At 43.6% G+C, this 21,921-nt stretch overlaps 1 protein-coding gene across 4 annotated transcripts in view; it reads left to right on the top strand.

Moving 5' to 3' along the window:
- The first annotated feature begins 3,305 nt into the window (after positions 1–3,305).
- The window catches only part of ICE2 (interactor of little elongation complex ELL subunit 2), a 31,509-nt gene continuing 12,893 nt past the window's right edge, over positions 3,306–21,921 (top strand). Inside the window, exons 1-10 of one of the 4 annotated variants that reach the window (XR_014541620.1) lie at positions 3,306–3,451; positions 7,170–7,274; positions 9,201–9,468; positions 11,219–11,338; positions 13,250–13,384; positions 15,126–15,248; positions 16,331–16,490; positions 17,545–17,714; positions 18,571–19,702; positions 19,964–20,127. Coding sequence is in view for 3 of the 4 variants with exons in the window: in XM_083586346.1 (XP_083442472.1) it covers positions 3,423–3,451; positions 7,170–7,274; positions 9,201–9,468; positions 11,219–11,338; positions 13,250–13,384; positions 15,126–15,248; positions 16,331–16,490; positions 17,545–17,714; positions 18,571–19,702; positions 19,964–20,127 (2,406 nt within the window). In the remaining variant the exon portion in view is untranslated. Of the gene's footprint in view, positions 3,452–3,592; positions 3,828–7,169; positions 7,275–9,200; positions 9,469–11,218; positions 11,339–13,249; positions 13,385–15,125; positions 15,249–16,330; positions 16,491–17,544; positions 17,715–18,570; positions 19,703–19,963; positions 20,128–21,921 lie in introns of those variants that run through there. The other 3 variants (XM_083586346.1, XM_083586347.1, XM_083586348.1) reach the window with 3 other exon arrangements.

Genomic DNA, 21,921 nt, shown 5'->3' with positions numbered 1-21,921 from the left:
TGGTAGCTTTGAGAACACTGTCCAACCATCTCGTCCTCTGTCGTCCCCTTTTTTAAACTATATATTAACTATATATTTAAAAAACTACAGACAATTACAAGAAAAACAGCATGGCACCAGCCCCTTTCATTGAAAGCTGTCAGTTCTCAAAAGCCTGCTGAAAAAAAACTGGACTGTACAGTCATACCTCGGGTAACAGACACTTCAGGTTGCGCGTTTTCAGGTTGCGCACCAACCTGAACCCAGAAGTACCGGAATGTGTTACATCCAGGTTTCAGCGCTCGTGCATGTGCAGAATAATAATAATAATAATAATAATAATTTATTATTTGTACCCCGCCCATCTGGCTGGGTTTCCCCAGCCACTCTGGGCGGCTTCCATAGAAAACCAAAAATACACTAAAATATCACAGATTAAAAACTTCCCTGAACAGGGCTGCCTTAAGATGTCTTCTGAATGTCAGGTAGTTATTTATCGCTTTGACATCCGATGGGAGGGCGTTCCACAGGGCAGGCGCCACTACCGAGAAGGCCCTCTGCCTGGTTCCCTGTAGCTTTGCTTCTCGCAATGAGGGAACCGCCAGAAGGCCCTCGGCGCTGGACCTCAGCATCCGGGCAGAACGATGGGGGTGGAGACGCTCCTTCAGGTATACTGGGCCGAGGCACTAAATTGCACTTTGCGCATGTGCAGAAGCGCCAAATCGCAACCCGCGCATGGGCAGACACGGCGCTGTGGCTTGCAAACACTACGGGTTGCGAACATGCCTCCTGCACAGATCACGTTCGCAACCTGAGCATCCACTGTACAAAAGACTCTATGATCTGAAAGTAGAGACAATGTATGTACTTTTGTAATCCAAGAAAATTTTTAATAAAAACCTTTTTTTTTAAAAAAAAAGGTTTTCACCTGCTGGTGGAAGGACAAGGTGGGACACAGTTTAGCTTCTCTAGGGAGGGAGTTCCAAAGAAGGATACAATGGTCAGTAGTATCGAAAGCCGCTGAGAAGTCCAGCAGAACCAACAGGGACACACTCCCCTTGTCCAGTTCCCAGTGAAAGTCATCCACCTCATTCACAGATCCCGAAGATAAGTAGGTCCATCTTTGAGCCCTATAAAAGAAATAACATACAATGATGTGATTTGATCCAGCTGTGCTGAACTTTCCTGAGGATTCTTTAGGGATCCTTCTACTCCCTTTCTCCTGCCATCCCCTCCCCTTCTTTGTATTGCCTCTTACTAAAGGAACATTTTCATAAGGCTTAGTGGCATTCACTTAATACCATTCCAAATCCTTTGTGTTCTGTACAAAATTAGTTATAGATCACCTGTATTAATAGAATATGAATTCAGATATAAAGGGAAACATATTTTTGTCATACTTTACTACAGTGGTACCTCGGGATAAGTACTTAATTCGTTCCGGAGGTCCGTTCTTAACCTGAAACTGTTCTTAACCTGAAGCACCACTTTAGCTAATGGGGCCTCGCGCCACTGGAGCACAATTTCTGTTCTCATCCTGAAGCAAAGTTCTTAACCCAAGGTACTATTTCTCGGTTAGCGGAGTCTGTAACCTGAAGCGTCTGTAACCCGAGGTACCACTGTACATACACTTCACTTTCAAAATATTAAGGGTTGTAGTCAATGTTAGTCCCACTCAACATTAATTTCAATGGGTCTGCTCTGAGCCAGACTATATACCTTCCAACGTTTCTCCAATGAAAATAGGGATGTTGTGTTCATTTTTTAAAAAAAATCAGTCGAGAAATGTTGGTTATGGAATTATTATTATTATTATTATTATTATTATTATTACACCCCACACATTTGACTGGGTTGCCCCAGCCCCTCCGGGCAGATTCAAACATATATAAAACATTAAACATTAAAAAAAACTTCCCTATAGAGTGTTGCCTTCAGGTGGCTCAGGGGTTGGATAATTCCCTAACTGCCAACACTTCTACAATGAAAATAGGGGCGTTCTAAGGAAAAGCAGGACATTCCAGGATCAAAACAGAAATTTGGATGCCTTCTGTAAATCCGGGACTATCCCTGAAAAATAGGGACACTTGGTGGGTCCGGGACTAACATTGACTAAAACCCAGTGAAAGTTCTTTGCTCTTTAGCTGAGTTTTGCTCTTCTGAAGAGACTACAGCGGTACAGCCCACAAGTGTAGCAGTTTATCAATATTTATATTAAACATGAATAGTTAGCTATCAGATTAATAATATTTTTAAGGAGAACTTTGTAAACTGACAGGTTAACCAGCTTCTTGCACTTAGGTCATAGAACTGTGGAGTCGGAAGGGACCCCGAGGGTCATCTAGTCCAATCCCCTGCAACACAGGAATCTTTCGCCCCACAACCCTGAGATTCAGAGTCTCCTGCTCTGTCACTTGCACACAGCCTCTTCGTTCCCCTTTGTGTAAAGAAACAGAGCAGAAAGACAATTAATTATAGTTTCCTGTTATGACATCCAAATTTGGAAATCGTGGTTAACTATTTCCAAACAGCCATGCTATTTCACCAAATGTATGGGTCGTATAATGTGATGTTCTTATGATTATATTAGTGCTTTGTTATTAGTGCCCCATGGTGCAGTATACAGAAATTTAAGAAATAAACGTAAATTTAAAAAGAGGAATAAATGAAACAAATGATATTTTTATAATCACTTCACATATTCAGACACCAAGCCCTAGTCTTTTCATTTTTTTAATTTTCTACGACTTTGGATGTACTTTGCCAACTTTTTGCCACATAATTTACATTAGTGGCCATTTTCAAATGTTTATTATTGTACAGTGTGTGCCCAGGATAAAGGGCAATCTACTATCATTATTGCATAAAGATAAAGTGTTTTTAAATTAATACAGTTTCCACAAATATTTAGTAAACGTTCTAAAATATTAAAATATCTTACATTAACATACAATATTTACTTTAGTTTTCCACCTGTTTCGCTAGCACTGGCGTTATTCCACAGAGTGGGTTTTTATTTTTAATACGTATTGGAGTTTACAGCATAAAAGCTGGGGGAGGGCAGTAAAGCCTAACGGGAGAAGGTTGAAGATAAAGAAATACTAAGGAAGCCGTTTCCCTCAGCCGAGCTCCTCTTGAAGCGTTTATTTCCCCTCCCCCTTTATATGAAGTATAAAAATGACGAAAAGGCTGAGGGAAACTCGCTTGCCCACACCCAAAATGGATCCTACGCTCCTTCTACGTCTCGCACTCCGGTTGGCTGATTCGCTACCACGTGAATACCTCGCGGGGAGATCGGCCGCGCTGGTTGGGTAATACCGCGAAGCAGGGGCGGTTCCTAGCGATGCTCACCGAGGCTCTACTGTGGGAATGCGGTCGCCTCTTTCAGGCCTTGCTGCCCTCTCCAACTGCAGGCGGGGCGAAGCGGCCGCCGAAGGCGCGAGATGGCGGCGAGCGGGAACCTCCTCGCCTGGTGAGTGCGCGGCTTGGGTCTCCCTCCCTCCTTTTCCCTCCTCGGTCAGGCGCCGCCGTCCACATTCGGAGCCGAAGGGAAGAGGGCGGGCGACCCTCATTTCCTGCAGTCGTTCGCCACGCTGTGGGACGCAGTCAGGGAAGAGCATCTCTGAGCGTGTGCAGAGTGCTTTTCTCCTCTCAGCGTTGAGGAAGCAGAGCCCGCTCCTCCAAGCGGGTGGGATATTTAGCCTGAAAGTCTCTCTGTCTGTGTTCCCTTTAAAACATTTTAGCAACAGCCTTCCTTTGAAGGTTTACCTGGCTTAACTCCCAGATAGGTTTGTAGGCAGCCATATCCTCACAGGCACTATCCTACCTGCAGTGAATAAGACATCCAGGTATGCGCCCTCAGGGTGTTCTTCTGTGCCCCATATTTAAGTAAATACATTAGTGTAGCTATTTACAGCGACGATGGGGGCGGCTTTTCAGTGGTGGCCCCGCTTGGGCCACCTGCAGCAGGTATCGCCAACCTTTTCAGACCCAGCACTCGCTTGGGACCCAAACATGTTTCTGGGGACCCATTTCTTAATCTTTTACCATAGATTTGCACAGTGGTAGTGCTGCTGCTGCAGCCCACCATGGATCAGCCCGTGACCCACCAGTACTGTAGGGATCTCCCCATTGAAGCTTTCCCGATGCTGACCATTAACAGCTTCTGGGTGCCTATTTTTGGCCTCTTTCTGCCCCCAGGCATTTGGTTGCATTTTAGAAGTGTAATGGTTACAGTGTTGGACTAGGACCTGGGAGACCAGGGTTCGAATCCCCACTCAGCCATGAAGCTCTCTGGGTGGCCCTGGAGTCAGTCACTGCCTCTTAGCCTAACCTACCTCACAGGATTGCTGTGGGGATTAAACGAGGAGGGGGAGAACCACCTAGGCCACCCTGAGCTGCTTGTTGGAAAAGTGGGATATAAATGTGAGAAATAGCAATAATAACAAAAAGAACTAGGAGGTGGAGAAAACTGCATTTAAATATAGCATGGTTATTACAGAGTCACAGTATAAGAACGTAAGAAGCACCTGCCTGGCGGCTGGGTGACCAAAGGCCCATCTGGGCTACATTCGAGCCGTGCCTTTAAAGCACCATGGGACCTCTTTAAACAGTCATGGCTTCCCCCAAAGAATTCTGGGAGCTGTAGTTTGTTAAGGGTTCTGAGAGTTGTTTGGAAGCCCCTATTTCCCTTATAGAGTTAAAATTCTCTGAGTTGTAATGGCACAGTAATAAGGTGTCTCTTAAAAGCTCTCATTCCCCTTAACAAGCTACAGCTCCCAGAATTCTTTGGGGGAAACTATGACCTTTGTGCTTTAAACATACAGTGGTACCTTGGGTTACAGACGCTTCAGGTTACAGACTCCGCTAACCCAGAAATAGTACCTCGAATTAAGAACTTTGCTTCAGGATGAGAACAGAAATAGTGCAGCGGCAGAAGCAGGAGGCCCCATTAACTAAAGTGGTGCTTCAGGTTAAGAACAGTTTCAGGTTAAGAACGGACCTCCAGAACGAATTAAGTACGTAACCAGAGGTACCACTGTATAATGCATGTCACCCTGGTCTAGCAATCTAGGATCACAGTGGCCGGCCTGTTGCCTATTAAGGGACATTCTCAAGGAGGAGAGGTGAGAACGACGGCCCCCGCCTTCCCTGCTTTTGCTCCCCATGAACTTTTATACCTCCTACAATAGTGGTTGTAGAACAGAACCATCATAGACACTGTGGTGTTCTGTCTATTTCTATGCATAGCCTCCCCATTTCCATGTAGTTATAACTACAGTGGACCCTCCGGACACAAACGTAATTTGTTCTGGGGGTCCGTACGTCTGCATCTAGAGGTGCTGCTTCTGCGCACAGCGTGAGAGAGCACTCATGCGCATGCACGCACGGCGAAACCTGGAAGTATACACTTCCGGGTTGGCCGCGTTCACAACCCAAAAGTTACATTACCCAAAGGTAACGTAATCCGAGGGTCCACTGTCTCAATTAGGAAATTATACGTGCTGTTCTCCCATAATTATGATCAAGATCACAGTGTGATACGTTAAAAAATACCTCTCAATAATATCATAAAATATACTCAGCATATAGAATTGCTGCCTTCCAATGCAGTTCTGTGTAAGCTCAAGTTACTCAGAAGTAAATTGCATTGTCAATGGGGGCTACTTCAAGATAAGTATGCGTAGGATTACTGTGACAGGCTGCAGCCCAAAACAATAGAATGTCAAGACAATTTCTTTTGGTGCACCAGAGGGAGAATTGTGGGTTTTCTTCAATGATAAACTGTGGCTCCTTGCTGTATGATAAACCATGGTTTATCTTTCTGTACTGGTGCAGTATTTAACCATTGAGGAGTCTTTTTTAAAAAAACATCATTTACCATCTTAGTACATATGTTAGAGGATAATTTATCAGATCCTTAAAATACAGAGGAAAGATTATTTTGCACTCTCCCATTTTTCTTCTGCAGATATTCTTTGCATAATTTGGAATAAATTATACAGAATTTTATTTGTATGCTGCCTTTCCATAGTTTTTAAAACCATGTTTAAGGTGGCCTACAACATGAAAAAAAACCATAGTTACAAACAAATAACAAAAGTAGTCATAAACAATAAAGCATTGCAAAGTACATAACTAAATTAAACAATTAACATAGAAATCATAATAAGATCTAAAATAAAGATGCAAAAAATATCAAAAACAGCAACAACCCTGCCCCCCACAAAACCCTCTAAGCCAGGTGTAGTCAACCTTTTTATACCTACTGCCCACTAATGCATCTTTCTTGATGGTAAAATTTCCTTACCGCCCACCAGTGCTCGATGGAAGGAGGATTCAGCTTGTGCTATAGAACCCCCTACTGCCCACCTAGAATCCTGAAATGCACCCACTAGTGGGTGGTAGGGACCAGGTTGACAGCCCCTGCTCTAAGCAATACCCCAATCCAAGAATCTGTTCAGCAGCCTCAGCTGTTGGAGCTGGAGTCAGTCAGAGACCTGACCTCACAGGCCAGGTGGAAAAAGTGTTCAAGATAGTCTCTCAGTGATTCTCATTTGTTGTGATAGAAATATTTTTGAATGCATTTTAAACCATTTATATTGTGCAAGCTGTAAAACAAACCATCCCCAGTTTTAAATAAATAATGAACACAAATAGTTTTGTTATTGGTTGGCAAATCAGTAGAGTCAAGAGAGGAACTAAGATGAAAAAATTAATGTTTGGGAAAGTATTCATTCATTCATTCATATTAGCAGGTACAGTTATTATGCAAGTTTTCCCTCTTCTCTTTCATGAGATACACTTAGAATTATGCCATTGCCTTTTATACCACTGGATTTCAGTTTCTAAGCAATTTCCATGGTTAGTCTGTTGCAGCAAATTTGCCACAATACTGTTAAAATTTGCAGAATATTTAGCCCACTTTCCGTCACCGTTGTCCTCAATTAGAATACTTAATCCAAAGAAGTTAGGAATAGACACAATAACATCATGGGACCTGGTTATGACTTAATAGCTGATGGATAGTGATTTGTGCTTAAACTATGATTTCCCAGCATTTATAAACCATGTTTCTAGTACCCAAGCAGTGTGCAAGATAAAAGTTAACTGATCTCCATCTAGTCAGTGTTAAGTTCATTTTATTGTTGTTATTAATTCATTATTCTGCCTTTCTTACACAAAACCAGGGATATTCCACCTAAAAATGGTCACGATGTGTATTTCTCGCGAGATATTTATGAAAAATACTCATTGACTCCAACTCTCTCTGAGCTACTGTTACTACCAAAAAGGTACCAGTATACCTTTTCTTTCTAACTTTGGTTTGGAAGGCAGCAAGCATTCTAGGAAAGAACACATAGGTTTATTTTATATTATTTTTTATATTGTGCAATAATTTGAATAATAAAATTGTGTGTGTGTGTGTGTGTGTGTTTGAAAAAACAGTTAAATTATACATCATCTAGCACCTCACATTGCACTTGCTACAACAGGCTGAAAAATATTTAAGTGATCTGCCAAGACTCTCAGCCATTTTCAAGTGTCCAGGTGTGCAGAGGGGTGGTGAGTTTGGGAACCACTGCATTAGGACTTATTTTCAAATAAGCATATGTGATTCCAGCTTTACATTACATTCAGCGTATGTTAACTCAGAAGTTCATTCCACTGTGTCCCCATGTTATTAAATAGTTGCTTTTCAGGGAAAAGCCTGTACAAAGCAGCAGGGAGAGAGAGGATTTCCTTTGGAAAGGGAATGATAGCAAGAATCCTGAACCTGGGACCTAACTTGTGAAGAGAAAATGGGACCAGTATCTCCCCCTTCGTCTCAGGCGTTAACTTGGGGAGCGGGAAGAGAGAGAGAGCACTTTCCTTAACTGCATCTAAGGGAGGCTGTGGTTGTGGTTCAACAGTTTAGGACAGAACTTGGGGAGGAGGAGTAAGTGAGGAGTATGTAGTTGCTAGAACATATAAACAGATAGTCACCCCCATGAATACAGGAAGGTGGCTCTATCTGTATTCCATGATGCCACCGTTAAGGACATGGAGAGACAAAGGCTGCTGATGGAAGAACAGTGCTCCCAATAATGTGTGGATTCGCACCTGAGATGCATCCCTTCTCTCCTCATAGAAGCTGTGATCTGAGGAAGAAGGGAGTCTGCTGACAAAAGGGTCAGTCTAAATAAAGAACAGGCTGGCGATGTAGGTGAAAGGGGGCTGTCGAAGTGATTTAGGCTTGCATTCTGCTGAAGGCTTTGACAGCAGCACGCCGTGAAATAATCCTGATGGGCTGCCGTCCCACTCCTCGTCAAATGTAGCTAATTTAAGCTGCTAGAATCACTTGACATTCCTACATCAGGCACATCTGAGTCAGCATCTTGTTGGTGTAGCAGCTTAATTAAATTTGCCAGTTCGTGCCACAAGGATGGACATGTTCTCTCATTCTGAGAGACAGCTGTGTAGTATTATTAAGAGCTGTAGACATGATACTGTTGAGACATTTTCCTGGTGTGTAAATCAAGTCTTTCTTTTTCACTAGATCAGCAGTTAACACTCAGTTTAGTTAATCCAAAATGTGCTTATTACTGAGCATGCTTATATGTTAAATAATTAAGAGGTAAGCCAGCCATCACCCATTAGAGTGTTTTGAGTATCATCCGTATAATTGATAACACCGTTTGAGGACCTATATGCTGTGAGGTAGCATTTATATAACATAAACTGGCCTGGATCCAAAGTGCCATAAATCAAATTTCATGAGCCCAAGGGGCCTTTATGTTTGTTTTTCTCATAAAACCACTCCGTATGCCGTCTGACATATTACTTATACAGCTGAGAAGGGGGGGAGGGGGGATACTTAAAAAATAGTCAAAAATGAGCTCACATGAGCCTCTTACAATGAAAGAACACAGTGGGACTTGTTTCTGAGTAAACATATGCAGGATTTCACTTAAGTGGTTTCTTGGATCTTGGCCATTGACCAAACTGGTGGTGTTTCTTCAAAGTAGTCATTCGGGTTTCATTTGTTTTTAATATTCTTTGGGGGAAAGAGATAAACATGAAGGTTTGACCAAACTAGTTATGAATTTTTGTTAGAAAGTTAGGTATTAAAAATGTTGCAGTAGCAATATGAATTATGCTCCCTGTTGAATGAGAATTAAGGCTGTTGGTCTTGTAGGCTTTTGCCTACATTTTAAAAAAATTGTCTGTATTTGTTTCAGGCACACAGAAGGCAATGCAGGCATATCAAAAGATGTCTCAAAAGAAAACAAGTCTTCTAGCAGGCAGCCTGCAGTAAAATCAGCTGAAGTGGCATTCCAATCTGCAGCAGAAATTGCATCTTTTCAAGAGCCTAGAGTCCCCTATCCTTACTTTTCTAGTTTGACAGAGAAACAACAGAGGAGATACTTATTTCTGTTGTCTGCATACTTAAATGCTGATCCCAGCCTGATCGATCCATCTGAACAGAAAGATCATTTACAATATCTGGTAAGGGTTCCGTCTCTATTTCCCATAATAGTGACATGATTTGCTAATATGATGAACAAGTGTTACTAGGTAGCCTTTCATGGAAACAGTAGTGTTGTGTCTGATTGAAGTACAGGCACATGAAGCCTACGGTGTGTAGTTCTATAAACTTAGGAAGCTGCCTTGTTCTTATAGTGCAATACTCTCCCTGGCAGTAGCTCTCTCCAAGTTCTTCTCCACAGATCCTTTTTCGCTGGAGCTGCTAGGCAGATACCTCTACCTACTAGGTGCAAAAGGGACGCGGGTGGCGCTGTGGCTTAAGCCACAGAGCCTAGGACTTGCTGATCGGAAGCTCGGCGGTTCGAATCCCCGCGACGGAGTGATCTCCTGTTGCTCGGTCCCTGCTCCTGCCAACCTAGCAGTTGGAAAGCATGTCAAAGTGCAAGTAGATAAATAGGTACCGCTCCGGTGGGAAGGTAAACGGCATTTCTGTGTGCTGCTCTGGTTCACCAGAAGCGGCTTAGTCATGCTGGCCACATGACCTGGAAGCTGTACGCCGGCTCCCTCGGCCAATAAAGCGAGATGAGCATGCAACCCCAGAGTCGGCCAGGACTGGACCTAATGGTCAGGGGTCCCTTTACCTTTACCTCACTAGGTGCAAAATGTTTGTTCTCCAGCCAAGCTATGGCTGCTTTGTGAAAAGTTTTGTGTAAAGTAGTTTGCCTTATAGATCTGTCCCTTTTCCCCACCCCACTGAGAATTGCAAAGGAAGAAGAGGTTGCAGTAGCTTGGCGACTCATGAATCCTGATAGATGATGAAAATCACCAAATCCACATTTGTGGCGCAGCAGGTGCATTTCAGGTGGCCTTGGGGAAGGGCTATAGCTCAGTGGCAGAGTGTGTGTATTGCATGCAAAAGATCCCACATTCAGGCTCCGGCATCTCCACTTCTCTGCCAGAGGCAGTATGCTTCTGAGTACCAGTTCTCTGGGGAGAGCGTTGTTGCCCCGGGGTCCTGCTTCTGAGCTTCCTCTGTTCCACTCTTGATTTTTTTGCCCCTTAGAATCAGGTGGCATACAAATGTTATTAAATATGCAAAACTCTGAACTATGCCTGTGTATGTGGCTGCCATGGAGCTGGCAGGAGAAGTGCACATGCAGTCCACTGTGGTCTCTTTTTGCCATCTGAATTTGTGCAAGACACTTTCAAAACAAGGCAGAGAATGGGAGCTGGAAAGAAAACTGGGTGGGACGAAGAGAAAGGAAGGACGCAGCAGCCAAGTTTGATTGGAGATTGTGTGGAATGCTGTGCTGAGTGACAGCAGAGCAGTAAAGGAAAGAGGAGGGAAAGGGATAGAAAAAGCTACCAGGAATGAGGAAGAGAGAGCCAGAAAGAGAATGAAAGGTGAGGAAAGATAACAGATAAGGGGAAGCAAGGGGCTGTGTGGAGCAGACAAAGGATTTAGTGCAACATTTTGGTTGTATCCAGTGCTTTTCTTCTAGAAAAAATGGGCCAATACTTCATACGCTTGAATACCCCCAGAAAAAAGCATTGGTTGTATCTCTGTTGTGTGTATTCTTTTTGTAAACTCAGTCTAGACTACAACACAGCCTTGTCTCTTGGTCTTGTTTTCCCATTAAAGCCCAAGTAAATGTGTCTCTTTCAGCACATTAGGAGTGTGAATAATAGCTACTATCTCTATATATTTACATCTATCTATAAATGTAAAAAATAAAGATGCTATATTATGTGGGTTCTTTTTGTTTTTTAGCAAATGAAAGAATTTGTAAGCAAAGAAGTTGGTGAGTTCTTGAAGTTTGCTCAAAATGCTGCCAGAAGTTGCTCTAAAGATTATGATAACATCTCAGAGGAGGCCTTGCTTTACACCAAGGTAATAGCTGTAAAAGGTTGCTTTGCTGCTTTCTCACCTTTAAAAACATAGTTTGAAAACTACATAGGAAACGAGGTTTTATTAGCTAAGAGACGCTATGTGTAAGATGTTTAAATATATATATTCTGAGGGAACACATACCCTAATTTCAAAACAGCAACAAATATTTAAGTTGTATACATCTGCCAGTAATAAATGCAATAGAAGCAACTTGCATCTTATGCAGAGGTTGTGCTTCAGGGATGGCATGTATATGCAAAAATGTATTTACCATACTTTTCCGTGTATAATACAGTGGTGCCCCGCAAGACGAACGCCTCGCAAGACGAAAAACCCGCTAGACGAAAGGGTTTTCCGTTTTTCGATGCGCTTCGCAAGACGAATTTCCCTATGGGCTTCCTTCGCAAGACGAAAGCCCATAGGGAAATCTCTAGGACAGCGGGGAAGCGCAGCGCGTCTTCCCCACTGTCCTCGGACCTCCTCCGAAGGCTGGCGGTGGGGCGGAGAGACCTCCTCCCGCCGCCAGCCTTCGGAAGGCTGCTCCGAAGGCTGGCGGCGGGAGGAGGTCTCTCCGCCCCACCGGCAGCCTTCGGAAGGCTGCTCCGAAGGCTGGCGGTGGGGCGGAGAGACCTTCTCTCCGCGCCAGCCTTTGGATGGCTGTCCTGAAGACTTGCGGTGGGAGGAGGGTTTTCCTTCCCACCGCCAACATTCAGAATGCTGTTCTGAATGTTGGCGGTGGGGAGGAAAAACCCTCCTCCCACCGCAAGCCCCGGGAACAGAGGAGAAGCGCTGCGAGCCTTCCCCTCTGTTTCCAGACCTGTGCTGAAGGCTTGCGGTGGGAGGAGGGCTTTCCTCCCCACCGCCAACATTCAGAATGCTGTTCTGAATGTTGGCGGTGGGGAGGAAAAACCCTCCTCCCACCGCAAGCCCCGGGAACAGAGGAGAAGCGCTGCGCGCCTTCCCCTCTGTTCCCGTACCTGTCCTGAAGGCTTGCGGTGGGGAGAAAAGCCCTTCTCCGCACCGCCAGCCTGGCAAGCGGTCTCCATAGGAACGCATTAATTGATTTTCAATGCATTCCTATGGGAAACCGTGCTTCGCGAGACGAAAAACTCGCAAGAAGAAAAAACTTGCGGAACGAATTAATTTCGTCTTGTGAGGCACCACTGTACTAGGGGTTTTTTTACTCTAAAATAATGTTCAAATGTGTGCCTCGTCTTATACATGGATAGTGAATTGCGGGGGGGGACGGGGACGGGTGATTGGCTGCAGCCGCAAGCAGGAGCTACAGCCGCGAGCAAGAGATTTAGTGGCTGATGGTTGGCTGCTAGAAGGGCTGCTTTGGGTTGGTGATTGGTTTTTGCAGCAAGGATTGCTGTGGATTGGCTGTCACTGCCTCACTTGGCGGCTGCTGTTCTGGGACATGCGCGATTGTCAGCTGACACATTTTCTCAGTTGAGTTAGTGATTTTCTGCTCGGGAAGGGTCTGTTGGTGATCGACTGTCCCTGTGGCAAGTGGGCGGTGGATTGGCGGATGCCGGCATTCCCCCCCCCCAAAAAAAAGCTCAACAACTCTGAGCCGTCTCCCCCCATTTTCTTAAAATTGAGTCCCCAATTATACATGGGGGAGTCTTATACATGGAAAAGTACTCAAATGCCACACGCAAACACATGCACACACAAACACACTTTTACCTTCCAGAGGCAGCACACCGGATGGGTCTTCCCTGCACCCCCAGAAGAGAGCGTTTAAGCTCTCAGGCTTTCCTACTGGTCTCTGGGAGGCTCTTGTGTAAGTTATATGTTGCTTGTATTTCAGAACTGAAACTCCATTGTAATTTAGCTGTACATTATTTCTTAGACACCGTTGCAGAAAGCACACTTTTACAACCGTATTTTCTTTTACCTTCCAAGAAATTTTTAGCATCTCGTATTGGTTATGTGACGAAGTATCCTGAATGCTATAACCTACAAGAAGTTACCAGCATCATGGGAGGAAAGTTCTGCACAGAACTGACATTTAAATTGGAAAAATGCCTTCTTGCTTTGGTAAGTTGTACTTTCTGGAGGAAAATGCTTTATACCAAGGCTACCTCTAACTCAGCATCGTCTACACTGGCTGTTGCTGGTGCTGTAGAGTTTCAGGCAGGGATCTTTTCCGGCCCTTCCTGGTGATGCCAGGGACTAAACCTGAGACTTTCACATGTTCTCTGCCACTGAGTGAAGGCTGGCAGGGCACTTCTCATGACAGTTCTGGCACTGAACTCAAGTGTCAGGGACTGGTTGAACACAGAGGAACAGTGGGAGGAAAAAGTTGGGGAACCCCTAAGGGAAGAAGTCTCAGAGCCTGGGGATTGGTGGTGGCGCGACAATGAATGGTCAGAGGGAGAAGACTGGGAGGAGGAGATATCAGAAACTGAAGAGGTAACAGAGCTTGGTGAGGGGGGAGAGTCTGTGGCAGGGAGAAGTCCAGAATCAGAGACAGGAGAGGAGGGAGAGCAAGCAGCAGAGATGAGTCAGGCTTGTGAAGAGGCATGAGGTGTCTTCCCCTCTTGCTGTGACAAGCTTTCCTGCCTCTGGTCTCCCAGAACCAGGGGAGTCATGAAGTGGGAGGAGCAAAGATGGGCATGCAGGCACAGTCTCTGATTGGGTTTTTTATATATATATAATAAAGAGTGAACTCCAGCTTGCTCAGTGTGATTTAGTGATGGCTTGCTGCTGTCAGTCAGGCACCATTTTTTATTATTAGACGGTTTAAGTGTTCTTATTTACAGTTAAAGTGAATACAGCCAGAGTTTGTTAGGGAAGGGAAAAGAGATGGGGGGAGGAATAGATTCCAGCAGAGCTCTCTGAACATATACTTCATGCAAATTGTTCCAAGTATGGATCTCAAATGTCTGAGAACTTAATTCTCTTATGCCATTTGTTGAAGGTAGCTTTTCATACTTCACAGGAGTAAATAAGTCTTCTGACCACTGAGCAATCTGAGTGTAACATTAGTCATTTGGCTAAGAATGTGATCTTGAAAGAAACACATACAGTCATACCTTGGAAGTCAAATGGAATCCATTCTGGAAGTTCGTTTGACTTCCAAAACATTCGGAAACCAAAGTGCGGCTTTTCATTGGCTGTGTGAAGTTACTGCAGCCAATTGGAAGCCCCGTCGGATGTTCAGCTTTCAAAAATCGTTTGCAAACCAGAACAGTCACTGCCGGGTTTGCGACATTCAGGAGTGAAAATGTTTGAGAATTAAGCTGTGAAAAACCAAGTGTCAGGTGGTGGTGTGGTTGCTTGAAAGCAAACAGGCAAGACTCCGACCTGTCTTTTCAAGGCTTTATTCTTAGTGCAAACTATTTACAGTGAAGAGTAAGTTCATGTCTGGCTCAATCGCTAGCAGAATCTGGGAGTGGTCGGTCCTTGTACCTCCCCCAGCATAACAGTTTCGTGACCCCCAACCTTCTCCCCTCCCTGCGCCGAAACCTACTGCGTGGAATGGGCGCTGGCAAAGGGGTACTTTCCTCCTCTCCGGTTTGCTCAGGCTCGGTGTTGAGGCTCTCCCTAGCATCTCCTGGTCCCTGCACCTCCTCTCCGCTGGAGGTGGGGCTTTCCTCCTCGCCAGAGGAGGAACTGCTTCGCAAGATTTTCAGAGGTTCCCTATAACACAACTGCCCTTCCATCTCTCGCCTCTGAGCTGATGGCAGGTCCCTGACACCAAGGGTACGACTGTACTGAAGTTTTCTGTTCATTTGGAAGCCAAGCCAAAAGTGTTGGTTCTCTTTTTTCATTCTAGGGAAGGGTGAGCCTTGTTAAGCGATACTTTCCAAAACTGCCTGCACCGATACAGTTACCTGATAACCATAAAAATAAGGTGGACATTGCAACTCCAGAGCAGAGAGCTTCAATGCTTCACAATGTAAGTAAATGGGATGCTGTCAGCAAGAACTATGACCACACAAGCCCCTCAGTTTGGGTGGCAGTTGTGAACCAGCTGTTCTTAACAACCTATTCCTAGTGATTATTTTCTGTCAAAATGTACATCACATCACCTAATCAGAAATGACTTTTGTAGCGGCTGATACAGTTTAATAGAAGGTAGAATGGAGACATATACAAGTTTTAATTTGGTCTTGGATCCAAAGAACTGAAGGAGCAGAGAAAGAAAATGTGTTTGTGCAGTTGTGTGAATGGTTGTACAAGTGCTAGTTGAAGGCTTTTTGCATTGGAGCAACCACAACATGTTGGGGGTCGCATTACACTAGAGAAACTCAGTTAATAAACAAGATGTGGTGTGTAACATGTAAAATCCAGTGCACTGCAAGCAGACTTTTTTTTTTACAAGAACTTCTGCAGAGTCTTACCTAAGTGCTTACACTCTTGGGTTTGAGAATCAATTTTCTTGTGTAGTGATCTTCCACTAAGCTGGAAGTGATCCTTTGGTGGGCACACAAGGCTTTTTGCTAGAGGAACAGTACATTCAGAACCAGATGTCCACATTAATCAGTGTTCTTCAACCTTGGTTCCCCAGATGTTGTTGGACTACAACTCTCAGCATCCCTAACCACCTTATCCAATAGTCCAGCAACATATGGGGACCTGAAGTTGAACACTGAGTGAGTGAGCTTTTGTTCTTGAAAAAGCCTTCAGCATTTTGCTTTATTTTCATTGTGGTTTTATGCACCACCTAAAAGTACACTACAGCTGAAGAATTCTTCCAAGAGTTATTAGGGCATCAATCATGCATGCAAGGAAGTTGCTTCCATCTTTAAAATCATTGGTGTTTGAATCCATGAAAATATATCTGCAGTATTAATAAATATATTGATCCCTGCTTTAGAAATTTGGCTCCTCTTTCTCCCCTGTCCCCAAATCAAATGATTTTTCCCCATAATATTTTCCCCTGCTGGATCAAATACTTTCAGTACATTTCTAATAATGGAATGTCATATTGCTCTCACTCTGATTTACACTTTGTTTTCTCATTTTGTTTTCAAAAAGGATGTTAGTACAGATCCAAATGCTGAAAAACTTGTATTGAAATATGGTCCTCAGGTAGTGCTGACGAGTGAGTCATTATTTACATTGTTGAACAATAATGGTATGAGTTACAGTGAACAGTGGGAACTTCCGGTTTCTGTGAAAATCATTTCTAATGAAGGTATATGCATGCTATTTATTTATTTATTTATTTATATACACACACAGAAATATATTTTGAGCCAAAGGGCTGGTGCTTATTTTCTGATACATATAATATAAATTGTGTGTTTTCATACATATAGCAGATATCAAATTAGAATATTATTGCCCTGACAACATTTCCTGCCACTCCTTTGAAGATGCTGGTGAATTTTGAACTGTACCCACATACCTAGGGGGGTGCCTATTTGAACTAATTGAGACTTCCTTCTAAGTAGACATGTCTAGGATTGTGTTGGACATGCTTAAGGGTTTTGCTGTTAATCTCTTCGAATTATTCTGGAAATGAAGGGGGAGGGGGAGATTTCTTTGTAGTGGGGAAAAGGTCAGTAATATCCAGTGGTGTTTTACTATGTTGCAGCAAAAACAAGACTTAGCAAATTTGTTAAAAAACATCAGGAAATAAGGAAGAACAGGAAAAATAGGTAAAGCAAAATCACAAAGTTTATAGAGAGAGATGCACAGATATATTGCATCCTTCTTACTACTTAGAACAGTAACAGTGTCCAGAGAAATGGAGCACAACTAATAATGATTTCTGGTGATATTTTCCTGCTACTTTTCCCCACTCCCACTAAATTGTTCTCCCAAGTTGATTATGACCATTGATTCTATTGCTACATAATTATTTGCAGTTATGCAGGAGAGGAGTCAAGGAACAGATTTGGCATACTGGTTCTCCTCCAACCACTCAGCTAGTTTTTGTGGTTTTTTACTGTAAGGACAGTTGAAATTCAGTGGTTTGTGAAAGGAAAAGGTTTGTGAAAAGCAGAATAAAAAACCCGGAATAATTATTATTATTATTATTATTATTATTATTATTATTATTATTATCATCATTATTATTCCCTGTCCATCTTGCTGGGTTACCCCATTAAAGTTACTGGGAGGAAGTCACTTCTATTTCTCTGCTGATTAATGCATCTTCTCACATCTTCCTTTAATTAAAAGGAAAACAGGAAGTTAATTTGTGCTACTGGAAAGTGAACGTACACTTTTTTTTTCCTTTAAAGGTTTCAGACCAGTCAAAGTTGCCTATATTGATCCCCCTCTCCCAAAGAAAGAGATGGCAGTGAGAGAAAAGAACCATTTGTATCATGAATTTCTGGCAGATTTCCACATGACTAAAAAATCAAGCATTTTGGCACATGCTGCGATACTAGACAACCCACCTGAAGGACTTGTGAGTTCCATTTTTATGCTTATTTAGTTTTATTGAGCACGAGGGACAATTTAACTTTCCTGCAACTTATGAAATGGTACTGGATATCTTGTGTTCCCTGATCCTGCTTAGAAATCTGCTACAGAATATCTGTTCTTGCTAACCTCCCTTTATATTTTGGGGTGGGGGAAGTTTTAAGTCATCAAGGGTTGCATGGATACATTTCTTAAAAGTGCAAGCGCTCATCTTGATCCAGCTCTTCTTGATCTAGCTTTACCAGAGTCTTTTCCAGAGTGCTTTGCCTTTGGTTTCCATTGGTACAGAGCATTTCACCATTCAGAATGAAGGTGCCCCTGTCATGCTGAGCGCCTGGATGGGCTGGGTCTCTGCAGATCTTTAACTTTCAACCTGCCTCAGTTTGCCCCCCTGTATACAAGGATTTTCTATCTTTGTTCTGCATGGCTGCCAGATAAACACACAGGAAGCTGCCTTATTCTGAGTCAGACCATTATTCCATCTAAGCCAGCAGAGACTGGTAGATGCACTCCAGGGTTTTAGACAGGAATCTTTCCAAGATTTACCTGGAGAAATTCCCTTCTTGGTAAAAATAAATAAATGAAACTTTCCCATTTTATTTTTACAACTACCCCCTGTGAGGTAGTTTAGGCTGAGAGATAGTAACTGGTCCATGGTCAGCTAGTGAGCTCCATCCAGCGTCTCCTTGTTCCCAGCCCAAATTGTTGTGTCTGAGCCTGACCCCTGAAACATTTTGATGCAGAAATATTGAATAGGCTTCATATATTAACTGTTAAGCAGATCATTTTGTTCACTGTTAAGAGTGGCTCTCTATGTATTTTTTTTTGTTTTCCTTCTTTAGCTGGGAGCACCACTTGAAGCATGCCAAGGTAGACGGCTTCAAGTACGTGATTCTGTGGATCTAGACTTTGGCACTGATGTGACAGAACTAGAGACATTTGGTTCTGTATCTAAGCATTCAAGTGCTTCTAAACTGGATAACATTCCTACAAAACCTGCCAGTGTATCATCAGAGCATGTGAAAATGGAGAAAGCACCAGTGTTGAACATGAACAGTGGCACAAGCTCGCAAACATCCGACTCCATCAGCCTAGACATTCATAGCAATGTCACATTGACAACAAAGCCTTCTACACCAGAGAGCACTCCTGTGAAACATGAATATATGTCAAAAATCTTATCAAAGCACCTGAAACTGGAGAAAGAGTCAGTGTGGGAGGTAAACAGTGATGTTGGAGAAGGAAGGAGCAAAGGCCCTGAACGGAGGGTAGAATTAAGCACAGAACAGGATTTTAATAGGACTCCAGCATCAAGTGGTGGTGTCTTGGGTTTGGACTGTGAAGCAATTTCATCAGTTAAAGGGTTCAATTCGATGGAAATTGAACCAGATGGCGAAAGAGTTGTTTACGTCAAAGATGAAACTCTGGACAAGAATACCTTATTAACTTCAGATAAAGATAACTTCAAGGAAGGAGGTTTGGCTTCTGTAGCCAAAGATGATAACTCATCCATTCTCTCCTGCTGCAGTGACACAGATGAGGAATCTTTGATAATTGACACAGGACATAAAAATGGCACTGACTGTGAATCGGGTGTGGTTGCTTCTGACCGAGGCCCTCAAGCAGTTACTCCTGAGTCTCCTTGCTCGAAACAAGCCCTGTTAGGAAAACTGGCAGATTCTTCAAGGATTCCAGTTCAAGAAATGGCTGTGTCCAAAAAAGATTGTGAACAGATGTCTAAAGAATTTGATCCTGTTGGGCAGATTTTGAAAATGCAAGCTGCACTTCTCAAGCCACCTTCTCCACACCGACAAGAGCAGCCACAGATGAATTCTGAAAGAAGCCCTGCACCAAGCCAGGGGTATCCACCATCAAAAGTACCTTCTGCTATGGAGCCCAAGCAAAGTACCACTGTGGATACCAGTAACTTACCCAAGGTTACCTGGACATCATATTTTCAGGGATCTCAAAAAGGTGAGTTTTTTGGTGGCTGTGCTAAGAATGCGGTCCCTGATTGGGCAAAACACTACCAGAATCCAGGTGGTGTGCAACAACTTCTGGGACATCCTGGCCAACCATCAGCACTTTCCTCTTTGAGGTTGAATCCAATGTACCCATTAGTCAGACGGCATCCTTACATGTTGCAGGGCAGAAAACACACCTTTTAAATGGGCGCAGCCTAGTGAGTGTGATGAGATATTGACCAACTGCCTTTTTACTCTCTCTTTTGGGAAGAGGTGGTTTGGGGTGCAGCTGAAGATTGTTTGGAATATGAACCTCCTCAACAAGGCAATCTTATCTACAAGCTGTTCAGCCTTGGCGACCTGCAGCTACTGGTGCGCTGCCCTGTGCAGAAAGTAGAACAGAGGCCATCCAACAAGAAAGCAAAAGTCAAAAGGGTAAGCTTTTGTGTTAAGTGGGGCTCGTGTTTTTCCAGACATGTAAAAGAATGCGGTTTTCTCTTTGAGCCAGTTCACTTGCCACCTCCTTGGTCAGCAGCCAGAGCTTGGTCCACTTTGAGAAGGTGGAATCATAGAATTGAGTTTGAAGAGACCACGAGGGTCATCCAGTCCAGCCCCCTGAAATGCCCAACTTGGGGCTCAAACCCACAACCCTGAGATTATGAGTCTTCTCCTTAATCAACTGAGTTAGTGGCTTAGCTCCAGCTCCCACCCGACAGCATCCTCTTGCTTTAGCTGCAGCTCCCTCTGAGCCTCTCCACACTCTGGGTGGCTGACCTGCATGCTGTGCTGGAGTGCTGGCAGCAGCTGCAAATCCCACTTTCTTCACCAAAGCAAAGAATGAGGAAATGAGGACTCCCTGTGCTGCTGCTTTCCCCACTACCCCTTTCCACCAGCTCCTTGTGTGCGGCATCTGTGTAGTTCATTGTCTTCCAAGACTCCTTTCATTAAAAGAGTCCTATAGTTCTATGACTGAAGGAAGTTAGGGGGGAAACTACTTATGATGCTTTTCCTGACACTTTGTTTGATCATGTAAGCTGAGCACACAAATTTGTTGCTGCTTCTGTTGTTGTGCCAGCTAAGCAGAAAGATGAGGAGCCTCCCAGGATGATTGGAGGCCCCTCCACTGCAGCTTGGGATGTGTGAACAACAACATGGTTGGGGCTCCATTTCTCCATAAACAATCAGCTTTGCTGCTTGAGGGTGCTGTTAGATAAGTGTTTCTCAAGCTTGGGTCTCCAGCTATTGTTGGACTACAGCTCCCATCATCCCTGACCACTGGTCCTGCCAGCTAGGGATGATGGGAGTTGTAGTCCAACAACAGCTGGAGGAGACCCAAGCTTGAGAAGCACTGTGTTAGATCCATGCCTTGTTGCAGATGCCTCAGTGGCATCTGTAGTACGAAGCACCATTCCCCAGCTAAGCTTGCTCCTCGACAGAAAGGGCCTGGCCACTGTTATCCACATCCTGGAAAGTTGTTTGTTGTTTGGATGATTGCAGCCCAGTATAGGTGAGGCCACCTTTGGAGTTTCCTCACACTTCAGTTCATTCAAAGTACAGGTGCTAGACTACCAGCCAGAATAGGAATTTTCCAGCCCTGCTGCCTGAGTTCCTTTTAACTGGAGTTGCCAGGGATTGAACCAGGAGGACTGTGCTCTGCTTCTGATCTATGGACCTATTGCCTCCACAGTTCAAACCAGAATCCAATCTAGGGTTGATGGCTCAAGGTAGTATTATGGTTATAATACTATAACCATACAAAGAACTTGCACTGACAGAATTTATGTACTGCAAAGAGAAATAAAAGTTCTCCATTTCAAAAATCCCTACTGTTTTGTTCCTTTCTGCTATGCAGTCATAGCATATGAACCATTCTACTGCCAATGCCATACAGTGAAATGTAAGGGGCAGGGTTTATCCTCTTAAGAATTGTTATTGCTACTCTGCAGAAGATAAGTAACACAAATGATGCTTATAAAATTAGTTTGTGGGGAGTTGCCTCAGAATATCTTAGTCTTCTTTTTGTCCTTGAACTTCCTAAAGGTGGCAGCATTGCACTTCTGGATTTTCAGAATACCCTGTGCATTCCATTCACATAGGTGCAAATGTTGTTAAGTACAATGAAGTCAGGTCATATAATCAGTATCTTTAGATTGTGACTATCCATAACAAACTTTCCCAATGTGAGTAGAATGCACTGTATCGATGATGACATATAGAGCGATTACAAAT

Source organism: Podarcis filfolensis (genome assembly GCF_964270895.1).
Source record: "Podarcis filfolensis genome assembly, chromosome: 14".
NCBI lineage: Eukaryota > Metazoa > Chordata > Lepidosauria > Squamata > Lacertidae > Podarcis > Podarcis filfolensis.
This window is presented reverse-complemented; position numbering and strand designations above follow the sequence as displayed.